This window comes from Gymnoscopelus microlampas (assembly GCF_963454915.1).
Source record: "Gymnoscopelus microlampas genome assembly, chromosome: 3".
Taxonomy (NCBI): Eukaryota; Metazoa; Chordata; class Actinopteri; order Myctophiformes; family Myctophidae; genus Gymnoscopelus; species Gymnoscopelus microlampas.
The window spans coordinates 49,322,698-49,335,846 of NC_139940.1; the positions used below are offsets into that span (position 1 = coordinate 49,322,698).

General features: G+C 43.4%; 2 protein-coding genes across 3 annotated transcripts in view; both read left to right on the forward strand.

Moving 5' to 3' along the window:
• The window catches only part of LOC311042431 (H-2 class II histocompatibility antigen, E-S beta chain-like), a 458,449-nt gene that overhangs the window by 217,719 nt on the left and 227,581 nt on the right, over positions 1-13,149 (forward strand). The gene's annotated exons all lie outside the window — the stretch shown is intronic.
• LOC311042421 (receptor-type tyrosine-protein phosphatase U-like) overlaps positions 1-13,149 on the forward strand; it is a 191,896-nt gene that overhangs the window by 111,049 nt on the left and 67,698 nt on the right. For both annotated transcript variants that reach the window (XM_084053146.1, XM_084053147.1), the window contains exons 8-11: positions 1,571-1,888; positions 3,386-3,495; positions 5,902-6,103; positions 10,732-10,834. In XM_084053146.1, the coding sequence (XP_083909272.1) occupies positions 1,571-1,888; positions 3,386-3,495; positions 5,902-6,103; positions 10,732-10,834 (733 nt within the window). The remainder of the gene's footprint in view (positions 1-1,570; positions 1,889-3,385; positions 3,496-5,901; positions 6,104-10,731; positions 10,835-13,149) is intronic.

Here is a 13,149-nt window from a genome sequence, read left to right on the forward strand (position 1 = left end):
GTATGTGTGGGACATAAAGTAGAGGGAAACAAAGTGAAAGGAAAGGAGAGAAAGGGATTAGGGAAAAGCAACATGACAACATGACATGACTGTGTGTGTGTGTGTGTGTGTGTGTGTGTGTGTGTGTGTGTGTGTGTGTGTGTGTGTGTGTGTGTGTGTGTGTGTGTGTGCTTGTCAAGGGACCACACTCTCATATTCATTTCCTTTACTTTGATTATCCTCTTTATTGCTCTGTTGTCCGGACCTCTGCTTATGGATGCATTATCAGCCTGATTTACGCTCCCAGCTTGGGTCTGCAGTGTGGTGAGACTCCCTAGGAGCGTCTGGAGCCCCATTGAAGAGGTGAAGACCTTGGTAACCTCAGAGTATGTGTGCTGATCTCTCCATACACCTGTGTATCTCTGCCACCTGTATCTCTGCTGTCACCCCCATCCTCCCTCAGCCCCATTATTCAACAGCCCTATTTAAAGAACAAAGATATACCATAATATCATGCAAAAAAGGCATGGATTGTGTTAATAATTATTATTGACAAAAGTCATTATTGAGGATGTCTTTGGCTCAACCCCCCACCCACCAGCAGCCGTCAACTTGGATGTCTTAGTGAACACTGGCTGGTCTGTGTGACAGTGGATAGAGGCTCTCTGTACATCTCAGTCAGCCTTTCCATGGAGGGAGGAACTAAAAGGAGACGCCTGACCTCCGTGTCCTGGTGGGACAGTGGGGTGAACATGGGGAGCTGGGGTGAAAGGCTGATACCACACTGATGCTTTTATTATGCAGGAGGGAGAAAACCTCAGAAACAATTGGGAGTGGAGGAGTCACCCGTTTGTTATTGATGAGGAGTCACCCGTTTGTTATTGATGAGGAGTCACCTCATAAAAAAAATTAAAAATAGGCAATTATATGTTCATGCTCCTGAGTGTTTAGGGAAAGTGTTTTTATTCATTAGAAATAATTAGGACTTGATTGCTTCACATTTTACCCTTGAGACACGGATACTGTGTGTGTGTGTGTGTGTGTGTGTGTGTGTGTGTGTGTGTGTGTGTGTGTGTGTGTGTGTGTGTGTGTGTGTGTGTGTGTGTGTGTGTGTGTGTGTGTGTGTGTGTGTGCGCGTGTGTTAAATTAACTCTCCACAATTTAGAGTGCAGGGGTTCAGTGTTGATTTTATTATAAATAAGTTGTAGCAGACCTGCAGTTTTCTGGGAATTTGGATGGTTCATAATGTAGTACAAGATCATGAAGATATTTTCGCCCTAAAGCTATTCAATGCTTTATAAACAACAACACTATTTTGAAACCAATCATTTGACAGACCGGGAGCCAGTGTAAACTTCTAAGAACTGGAGTATGTGACACTTTCAGCAGCAGCTTTCTGAATCTACTGCAGCTGTCTGATAGATTTTTTTAGGGATCAGGAACGGATCAGGAATGGAGAGATGTTGGCTGTTGTAGGAATCAAACCTGTGACTTTTCGGTTTCAGTAAGGGTCTCCTCCCGTGTACTTTCTTCTAGTCGTCTCTCAGTATTTCCTGCTGTTTGATTTTAGTTCTTCTTCCTCTTCCTCCAGAGCCCATGCGTGCGCTGCGGGGTCTCACGGCCACAGACATCCAGTCCCGTCAGCTGTCCCTGCAGTGGGAGACCTTGGCCTTCAACCTGACGCGCTGCCACACCTACTCTGTGTCCCTGTGCTACCGCTACGCCACGGCGGGAGGCGGCGGCGGACACAACACCACCGTGCGCGAGTGTCTGGCGGTGGAGCGCAACGCCTCGCGCTTCACGCTGCGCGACCTGCCACCATACCATGGTGTCCATGTCCGCCTGTCCCTGGCCAACCCCGAGGGCAAGAAGGAGGGCAGAGAGGTCACCTTTCAGACGGACGAGGACAGTAAGTCACTATATACAGTACTACATACAAAGCTAACAAACCTAGTAATGGGTAATGGGCTTTATTACAAGGCTTTATATCAATGTTATTGTAATACAGTATTAAATATTTCAGGGCTTTCAGCTGAGCCTAATAGCCAAGGCAAGGTGACTTGGCAGCCTTCCAGCCTCACATGCCTGCACACCACTCTGTCACCACTTTGTTCTCAGACACCCAGGTGTCCAGATGCACAGGAACTATTTAGGTGACTTCTAAGCTGTGCTGAAATCAAACAAAAGCCATGCTTCAAACAATGTGATGCCACTTAGTTTTCCAGGCCCTGTTTAGACGTTAACGGTCTCTAGAGAAAACGGCAGAATAAAATATCAGATGTGCCTTCCATTTAGACGGCAACGGCATTTTCGGCGGTTGAAACCGCAACATAGTGAAAGCCCCTTCCAGAGCGGAAATCTTTGAAAACGCTCTGCCTGCAGTCTCCATGTAAACATGCAATTTGGGGAAACGTCAAAACGCTGATGTAAACAGACGCCATGTGCGTCCCTCTTTTTGCTTGTACAGTTCGTTCCCCTTCTCGCGACATTTCCGCAACGTTCTTTTAGTGTGTGTGTGTGTGTGGGTGTTAAATGTTTGTGACAGGGCCGCAAGTGGGCGGGGGACGAGTGTGAGGGAGAGGGAGAAAGAGGGACGCGTAACCGTGGAAGTGGTTCTACAGTATGCTGACTGGTCTATCTGGCAGCTTATCTCACCGCCACCTAGCCACCTGGCATGCACACTACAGCGTTTTCAATCACTTTGGCGTCTCCGTGTAAACTCAGAATAAAAAGTGAGAGCGCAGGGGCACTTTGTTGTTTTCTGTTCTGATCGTTACTGTGTAAACGTGGCCTTAATGTTTTGTTAGGGCTGCGATTGCACCCTCAAGTAGTGACAAAATTCCATGTACGTCTAAGAAGAGCATTTCTAACAACTAGCTCCCATCTAGTGGACATTATTAAAGAGGGAGCTGGTCATATCATGCTGATGCTGCATTAACAATACAAATGTTCCTTTTCATTTTCAATGGAAAATGATAAAGAAAAGAATAACTGGTTTTGAATCTCCAGTGAGCCTGGGAGAGGATTCTTGCACTTATTTCTTATCTGGTATTATTCCTTTGTGCCGTGGCAGATGGTCTCCATGCAGAAACCTGGCTGAAGGCAAAATCATTTCTTCCATGAAAAAGACAAAACAGACGATTTCTCAGAAAGTGAGAGAGGTGGAGGTTGAGAAAGGGAAAAAGAAAGAGCAATACATTGTATATTATGTGTGTGTGCGTGTGCACGCGAGCGTGTGTCCCTCACGTTTTAGATGTTACACATTAAATACTACCGTGTTTTTTCATGTTCTATATGTTGTGATCCACTGTGACATTGGCGTCTGTGTGATATTGACATGGTTTGATTGTTCTGGGATTAGCACTTCAATTTCATCACAAATGTTTGTTCTGACGATTCCTGGCAGTTCCCGGAGGCATCGCGCCTGAGACGCTGACCTTCACTCCGCTCGATGACATGATCTTCCTGAAGTGGGAGGAGCCAGTGGAGCCCAATGGCCTCATCACCCAATACGAGGTAAGCACTTATACTGTTTGACTCAGTATGTATTCTTTTTTTTATGTTGACCATTGATTAAACATCTGATAAACACGGCCAGCTGTGATGAAGCCACGGGGCAGATCAAGGACCAGATGGGGGGATTATACCTCCATGCTGGCCTTGGAACGCCTCGAGATCCCACAGTTAGAAGTGACTAATGTGGCGGGAAAGGAAGTCTGTGATTCTCTGCTGGAACTGTTACCTCCACGACCTGACTCCGGATAAGCAGATGAAGATGGATGGATGGATGGATGGATGGATGTGTATACAAGCAAGTCAGTATGAGCATGTTACGATAGACAGACTGACAGAGAGTTATTATTATTATATATATATATATATAGATAGATAGATAGATAGATAGATAGATAGATTTGTCGATCGATTGAGCAGAATCATTTCCGGTTATTCATTTTTTTACCAAAAGTGTTGTTCAGGCGCAATTATCATAGGCTCAACTAAACAACAAGTTACCGAAGTCTATCAACATTGTACAACTTACATTACAGAACACAGAAAACATAGATAGGTAGACATACAGTACACACACCTACTATACACACATATGAGACCAGAAATACTTTAATCTGCATGTACCAGTGAAGCCCAGAGGCTTTTCCACTCTGACAAGAGTATAATTTGGTTGGACATCTAGTTCTGAGTCCTTGTATATTTTAAAAGGAAAATGGTAGCTTTCAAAGATCATTTTTGTCAGCACAAAATACCAGCCTGACAAGCCTTCACTACGGGAGGCCAGTTGCAACAGATTTCATAAGAAGATTGTGAATTAAATGTTTAACTCAAGGATCATGGCCTGGTTTGCAGTCGTCTGGATGTGGTATTAACAGCCTGTGAGGCAGGATCAGAGTTTGCAGTACACAATACAACACAATGCAACATCCAATTCATATAGCGCTTTTCTTGGTACTCAAAGTCACTTTTCACAGCAGAAAAAAATTAAGAAACAACTTCATTAAGATAATAACTAGTTAATCACCCATGAAAGCAAACAGTGTTTTTGTACTCGTCTAATTAACCTCACCAGGTAATTATGTTGTTTTCATTTAGTTCCTTTTTGCCTCTTAACATGTTGAAAATCTCCACAAAAAACAGGCACCTACCTACCATTCCCTCCCTCCCTCCTAAAGCCTTTTCCACAATGTCACGTGAAGGATCTTATTAAATGGGATTTGTGGTTTGACATATAAAGTGGCGGCTGTACAGGATCTTCTCTCTGTAGCGTGTTGATCTCCCCGGGTTGACAGAGGAGGCTCTATGTAGAGCTGCAGAAATCCTCTTCATTTCACTCACATTAAACCTTTGACCAGTTTGTTGGAGCCACATCGACCGCCATGCCGGCCCGTCAGACTTTTCCTCCTCTGGCCTGTGCTCCGTTTGGTGATGTGTGTCTTTCCAGTGGGAACGTAGAGATCTGTGTGTATTTAGTCACACAGACTTAGAAGGCGTTTGTTATGATGATCTGCAAAGCCTGTTTGTTCAGAATGGCTTTTTGTGTGTCCGTACTGTAAGTAAGTAAGTAAGTACATTGTATTTGTATAGCACATTTCACAGAGAGGACTCATAAAGTGCTTTACATACAACAGAAATAAAAACAGCAAGAAACATTCAATGATAAGAAACAGAACAAAAACACAATGCATCTTAGAGAAAACAAAACAGAAGACATATTTCAGCATTGGAGGAGAACCTCAATGACATAACTGTGTGTGTGTGTGTGTGTGTGTGTGTGTGTGTGTGTGTGTGTGTGTGTGTGTGTGTGTGTGTGTGTGTGTGTGTGTGTGTGTGTGTGTGTGTGTGTGTGTGTGTGTGTGTCCAGTAGTTCACACATTGATTGAACAATGCAAATAAATAAAGTGTAAGTGTAGTGAATCATACACACATATCAATTGAATGTTAGAATAGATATTGATGATGCAGCCATTTGGACATGAAGCAAAACCATGAATCTCCTCTCCTCTCTTGTTGGAGTCTGATCATGAAGGAGGTTGTTTGTACCTCCAGCAATAAGACAGAATAAGTGGAAAGTTGTTTGCTGATGATGATGATGATGTTGTTGCTGTGGGGTTGCGGCTTGTTTGTGCTTGTAGTAGTAATAAGATATTAACAATACAATAGTAATAATATAACATGTAAGATGAGATAACAGAACATTAACCTGTGATCATCTCAAAATTTGAGGTTGTTTGACTGATGAAGTTGTCACTGGAAGATAAGATAAGAGAAGCTAAGATAAGATAATATATAACTTGAACTGTGTAAGTGTATATATATTTCGTAGAACAAATCATAAAATGAGCTTGGATGTCTTACTTTGGTGTAGATTTTAATGACGTTATTTCATCTCTTCCTGTCTGACCTCAGATCAGTTACCAGAGCATTGAGTCGTCTGACCCGGGCATCAACGTGCCGGGTCCCAGGAGAACGGTGTCCAAGCTGCGGAACGAGACCTACCACATGTTCTCCAACCTTCACTCTGGGACCACCTACCTGATCTCTGTCCGAGCCCGCACAGCTAAGGGCTTCGGCCAGACCGCCCTCACCGAAATCACCACCAACATCTCTGGTAGAGTAGCATTAATCACTCTGAAATCACCACCAACATCTCTGGTAGAGAACCACACAATCACGCTCTGAATTGATTCTGGTCAATGTGTATGTGTGAGTGTTTTTGTGCACGTACATGTATATGTGTGTGTTTATGTAGTATCATATCTCTCTTTTAAGCAGTTTGTTTGTATGTTCCCGTACTGCATGTATGATTAATGTTTTTATCTGCTTACTAAGACACCACCTTATTTATGTTCCGTGTTGGACTGGAGCGTTGGCACTCCTTACACAGGCTCATAGGACTGCCTTCTCCACGTTCTCAAATGAACTGTGACCTACTTGTGGAACCAACAGCTTTGTACTTTAGTGACCCACTTATTGTACCTGCAACTGTACCTTTACTCAAACTGCAAAATACTTGGACTCAATGTTGACAATGAGGCTGTTTCATTTTCCATTTGGATTCTTAATGTTATTGTATTTAATTACAGTTGTTTTTAACAACACTTGAAATGCAGGACATTCCCTCAACACATTCGTAAGGTTTAAAGCTGCAATCCGTGAGTCTTACCCAAGATCACATACTCTACCATGTAGATACAATGTTATATTCGTTGTAATACGCTCTGGATTGCAGCTTTAAAGAAAGGCTCATTGATCGATCGATGTACTCTTGAAGTTAATTGAAATGCTTCGTTGAATTCCCAGTTGGCAAAAAAAAAATCATCTACTACAGTTTAAATCAATAGGTTGTTAGAAAATAACAATAGTTTTAGCATACAATTAGCAATAGTTTGGTAGAAAATAAGTATTAGTTTGGTAGAGAATAAGCAGCCTGAAAGAAGTCCAGCCTCTCCATGGGAGGGCTACACTCTGGACCATCACTGCCTGTCATAGATTGAGACAGATGGAAGGACGATGGCCATATACACGTATCTCTCTCATTGTGAGTTATAATTATGGACTGAGATCTCTCTCTTTCCAACTCTGCATCTTTGTTCTCTGAGTGTAAGAAGTGTTTTCCTCTGCCTCTCCCAAGCAGTGTCACGCTGTCATTTCACAGTGGAGCAAACATAAATGAAGTGTTTAAGAAGCAGAGTAACGACACAGAGGGGACACAGCCAGGGTGTTGTGTACAGAGAGAGTCTCTGAGCTTATTAATGCTGATGGAGATATGTTAATGATGCATGTTGGCCTTGGGGATGGAACACCATCACACGTGCACGTGCACACGCACACACACACGCACGCACGCACGCACGCACGCACGCACGCACGCACGCACGCACACACACACACACACACACACACACACACGCACACACAGACCATTATCCTGTCTCACTCTCTCACTGGCGATCACTTTCACTCTCCCTTTCTACCTTATTAACTTTTTAACTTATAAACTCTCTCTCACCATGGAAGTGTCACCTAATCAGTCTTAAGAAGAGGAAGGAAATTCCGCACACCACACTGTATAGCTCCCAGTAGAAAATGTAATAGATTATGTACAACGTTTCGACCCTAACAGGTCTTCACCAGGTCTGATACAATACAGGCAATAGGCGTGTTATATACAAACAGAGGACAGCATTGCAATTGATAGCAGCTGTTGTGAATGAGTAAGGTTGACACACCCAACCGATCTACAAGGTCAGGTTGCACTGGCTAGTGCCACACTGAGGACGTGTAGCTCTGGGACAAAAAGTTTGACGGCAGTGAAGCCAACTGTCATTCTGAGGGAGAACAATTCTCCAATTAAAGAGGGGAGTCAAGGTTGGGATGGTTAGACGACCATCCGTATAGGCTGTATAGCATAATGCCATAATACAATGTTAAAGGACAATATGGAAAAATAGAAATGGAAATCAGTCCTCCAAACTCCTAAATGTAACGACCACAATACAGTGAAAACATTTTATAAGGTACAGCAAATGCAATACAAAACTAGAAAAGGCGCTCCTCGGAGCACAGGTCTCCGCCAGGTCAGGTACTTATTGTGGCCTCCTGGTGGCGCTATAATAGGCCAATGTGAAAAGGGTGCCATTTATTCTTAGGCCTTAACGGCAATCGGACATTGCATTCATGATTTGAGGCATTTTGTTCCAAAAATGTGTTTTGCTAAATTAGACCTGTTGGTGGAGCTATAACAGGCCAATGCGAAAAGGGTCACATTTATTCCTCTGCCTAGTGGGAATGCGCGTGTGAAATTTCACGGAAATTGCAAGCTGCGTTCATGATTTGAGGCATTTTGTTCAAATCGGACCAATCCTACAAACTTTGGAAGCCAACCTTAGCATAATCAGGATAGAATCTGGGAAATCGGACAGATCCGGGTTGATCACATGACTATAGAGATATTGTGTACCGATTTGCATGACGTTTGGATAAAATCTGTAGGAGTAATATAAAAAAATCACACCCAGTGTGAAGTGAGCGGTGATATTTATGAGTTAATTTACATTGCATTTGTGGCGCTATAACAGGTCCATGTGAAAAATTTGGGGCAGAGGTTCTGAATTGGCATTCAGGGAGTGCAGTTTCGCAGCGGCCGCCATCTCTTGCCATGCCTGGTGGAGACATTAATAAAGGGCAAAATGAATACAGTTAAAAAAGAGAACGTTCACAGAAATGGCTTGACATCAAATTCCTTGTTGAGCCCGTCAGGAGCCATAGTATTAAGTGTGTAAATGTAAAAGGCTTCACGTTTGAGAAGTAGGCGATTGTGAACGCCACCTCTGGGAGGTTTGTCTGCCCTTTCAATCCCCCAGTAGCGAAGTGACTCCCATGGGTCTCTCTCTCTCTCTCTCTCTCTCTCTCTCTCTCTCTCTCTCTCTCTCTCTCTCTCTCTCTCTCTCTCTCTCGCTCTCTTGCTTTCTCTCCCTCTCTTTTAATGGTGTGTACATGCAGGGTTCTTTAATTACAGATTCACAGCTCAATCACTCTGTAGTGGTTGTGTTGCAGACAGGAAACTGGCACCGTGCCAGACCACAGATGGAGTTCTGAAGCCACTACATATCCCACAATGCATCATGTTCACTTACACTGAACGTCTCTCAAATCTATGTTGACGGCGAACAAACACTGAACTCCGATCAGCAGTACCCAGCTCACCACACACACATGTGCACGCATGCACATACATTAGAGCCTTGCATAAGCTCAAAACCTTAGTCTGAACGCGGCCCTGGCCTGTGGTGTTTGAGCCCGGCCCGGCCCCAACCCGACAAGGGTCCGCAATGTATTATCCAAGCTCTCTGGTTATCTCAATGTTCAATGTTCAATATTCATGGTCTACTTTACTTTGTCCCCCATAGGAGAAATTTGTGTTGGAGTGAGGGACTAAAAACTGCAGTACACAAAAACACAGAGAACAACATAAAGTGACTAACACTAAACAAGTGAGGTAGTCACTGACATTCATCACAGTTATCTATACTTATTGCCTTACAGGCATACCTCTCTGTCCAAATCATCCGTCAGTAGGACTCTATCAGGCAGCCTGCATCAAAGTCGCTTGTAGTTTGTGGCATCAAAAAACACTTCTTACTGAATTAATCAGATTCCTTAATGTCTCACCTTCATTGAAGTCAGCCCTTCCTGTTGTGCTGTTTACAAGTCTGTGGTTTTAATAACATCATGGTTGATTCCACCACAATAGTTTACATTCCTCCCCTCAACTAATTCATAGTGATATCAAAAATAATAAATGTGCGGTTTGCATCACCTGGGAGGAGCAGGACTTGGACCAAATCTCCTTCAATTTGTCCCCCACTAGTGTGATGTTTAATTGTGTTGGTTTCCAGGAGGGAGATGGCACCTTATGAGAGGGTGTGGGTGTTGTGTGTGGATATTAGAATGGTTATATCTGTTTAGGGGTCGTGTTCACAGAAATCATTTTATGAGTGGAGGATCACTTTGGACATCATGTCCAGAGTGCTTCTGACTTCTGAAGCACACGCTCACAACGTTTCAACCTTCACTGTTCTCCAACAACCTTTGATCTGTGTTATTAGCACAAATAGCCTAGTTGACATAACAGACTTCTCTAATAATATTATATATTATAGACTTCTCATGGTTGTGGTAATGATTCAAAGTCAGGTCATAAATGACCAGGTTGTCAGACACAGACAGGAGGATCAAACGTGACATTGATGAGCGGCCCTCCTCTCCGAAAGCTGAACTAGTTTCAGCTTGAAGCCCCCAGGGTGCTCTGCCAAAAAATGCTGGAAGGCGAGAGTGCTGAAACACACTGGAAAGAGGTGCTCCAGCATCAGTGTGAATGTGTTGCCATATAATAGAAATGCATGGCAGAAAGATGCTGGCAGCTTGATGTGGACACGGTCCCTTATGCAGCAACTGGGATGTGTTTCTGTGGGACATTAAAGACACTGTCTCTGTCACAAGACTTGAGAGGCCTGTAGAAGCTTTATGAGGGAACAGGGACACTTTTATAGGTGTTGATACACACTATTCTGCTGGGGCCAATGAGCACTGATTGACGTGTGTGTGTGTGTGTGTGTGTGTGTGTGTGTGTGTGTGTGTGTGTGTGTGTGTGTGTGTGTGTGTGTGTGTGTGTGTGTGTGTGTGTGTGTGTGTGTGTGTGTGTGTGTGTGTGTGTGTGTGTGTGTGTAACTGCAGCTCCTACGTTTGATTATGGAGACATGCCTTCTCCTCTGGGTGAGACAGAAAGCACCATCACCGTCCTGCTTCGTCCTGCTCAGGGTCGAGGAGCTCCTGTAAGGTGAGAACACACACACACACACACACACACACACACACACACACACACACACACACACCAACCTGCATCACTGCATTGTTGCTGAACTACGTCTGCATTTGTGCTCAACAGTGTAGGAGCAACACATCACTATAGTAACACATCACTGTAATTACTTTTATTCACAACGAATAATGTGTAATTATTTTTCATATGTCTGTAATGTTGTTTACATGCAATGTCTTCTTAAATTAATCATTTGGTTATCAAAGTACATTACTGTATCTGTACACAGTATTATCATGGTTACTACTACATGTAAAAACAATCCTGTTTTCAGAATCATCTTTGTCACGTCATAGGTTTACAGATGTAAAGAAGTGGGTGAAAGTCTTTAGTTTGAGTGCGCTCCATCATTTGTAGTTGTTGTGAGAAGAGAGAGGATAGAGGTAGGGTAGAGCAGGAGAGGTATTTTAGCAGATATTTCAGAGAAGAGAACCTTAGATCTATGCGTGAACTTAATGTCAACTGTTTCTTGCATCCAGACATGCTATGTTTAACAACTTGAAGCATAATAAGACCCCTGCTTATCCAATTATATCTCTGTTCAAAGTCAAAGATGTAATCCGTCAGGGAAACAAAGCTGTCGTTGGAAATGTCCTTGGCTAGAGAGAGATTGAAATATGAATATGGCTCATAGCCTGTCTACCCTGGTTGCACTGTAATGATGTAATTACTGTCCTTTATTCTATCCCTTCTCAACATCAAACACACACAGAACCCCAAAACATTGTCATCACATGACCCAGACAGACAGAAAGATGGAGGGAGGTACATGCCTCCTGGTGGGGATTTACGCTCTACTGAGCACACCTTTATAGTTTCAAATATTTATATAGTTATATTTCAACAATACAATCAAAAGTGCTTCACAAGAACAGACGTGATGGGGTAACTAATAGACTAACAGACCTAATAGTCTGTGTTTGGTGCAAGGGCACCAAACAGAGAGACACAGCGACACTGCCAGCACCAATGTTGCGTGCGCATGGGCACGAACACGGGACAGACACGCTCTTTAGTTAAAGCTCACATAACGGGACAACATGCCACCATGCACCTACACCTACTGTATGTAGGGATGTCCCCTAAAAGTCGACGCGTCGACATGTCGGTCGAGGAGCCTGACGTCGAGGAGCATTCCTTGAGTGTAAACGTTTTTTTCTTTTCTTTTTGGGGGGGGGAGGGGGTGCATCCGCGGTAAACTAGCAGGAGAAGCTCGTGTTTCAAGGAATGGAGGAGGAGTGGTTATATCGCAGGTGAAGAGTGAAAACATGTCTATATATCGATGGCCAAAACGCAAAACCTCCTAAGTGCAAATTTCCTGATTTTCAGATTTCACTGTGGATGAGGACTATAGGCTATGCTGCACATGCTCAGTCTGTCTGCAAGATAGTCCCGCCCCTCATTTTGTCAGAAAAGTCATTTGACTAAAACCTCCTATCTTGTTCAGTGCCAATTAGTGTTAAAATGTTGAAGCGCAAAACCTCTTATCTGCACCAGAACTAGTTGAGCAGCAGACAGAGCTGAAACTTTAGAATGCTGTGTTATGTAGACCATCTAAATGTCTTTCAGTTTGTACAAATCAATTATTTTCAAAATAAAAAAGTGTCTTCCAACCTTACTATTTAAGTATTTGTTAGTAACTGTCAAGTTAATTGCATTGCCTTGTTGATTGCTAATGATTAGTGTCAGGTGGTGAAACCTTTATCACACCAAGAGTGTGAGTTGATCAAAAATGTGATTGGTAACACTTGTTACAGTACTGTAGAATGTCTTGATCTCAAAATGAGCATTAAAAAAACATTATTTATTAATTTATAAGCCTAACTGTTTCTAGGTAAAAACCTCCTATGTGCATCTATGTAGATAGGAGGTCATTTTTAGGTATAGATAGGAGGTTTTGGCGTTGAACATTTTGAACTTGTGGTTAGAGGTTGTCATTGCTGCTTAGATGTGAACATCCATGTTGTGATTTTGTATTAAATGCAGATCAAAATCACACGTGAACACCGTGGCAGCCAACAACCCTGTGAGAATATTGTGTTGTGTCGGTTGGGGGGTATGAGGGTATGGGGGTGGGATGGGGTTTGGAGTTATGGGGTGTGGGGTGGCGGTTGGGGGGTTATGGGGTGGGGGGTGCATGAGGGCTTGGGTGGGTGGAGTTTGGGGGTTGTGGTGTGTTGGTTGGGGGCATGGGGACCGGGGGTTCTGGGAGTGGGGGTAATGGATTGGATGGGATTTGGGGGTACGAGGGTATGGGGTGGGATGGGGTT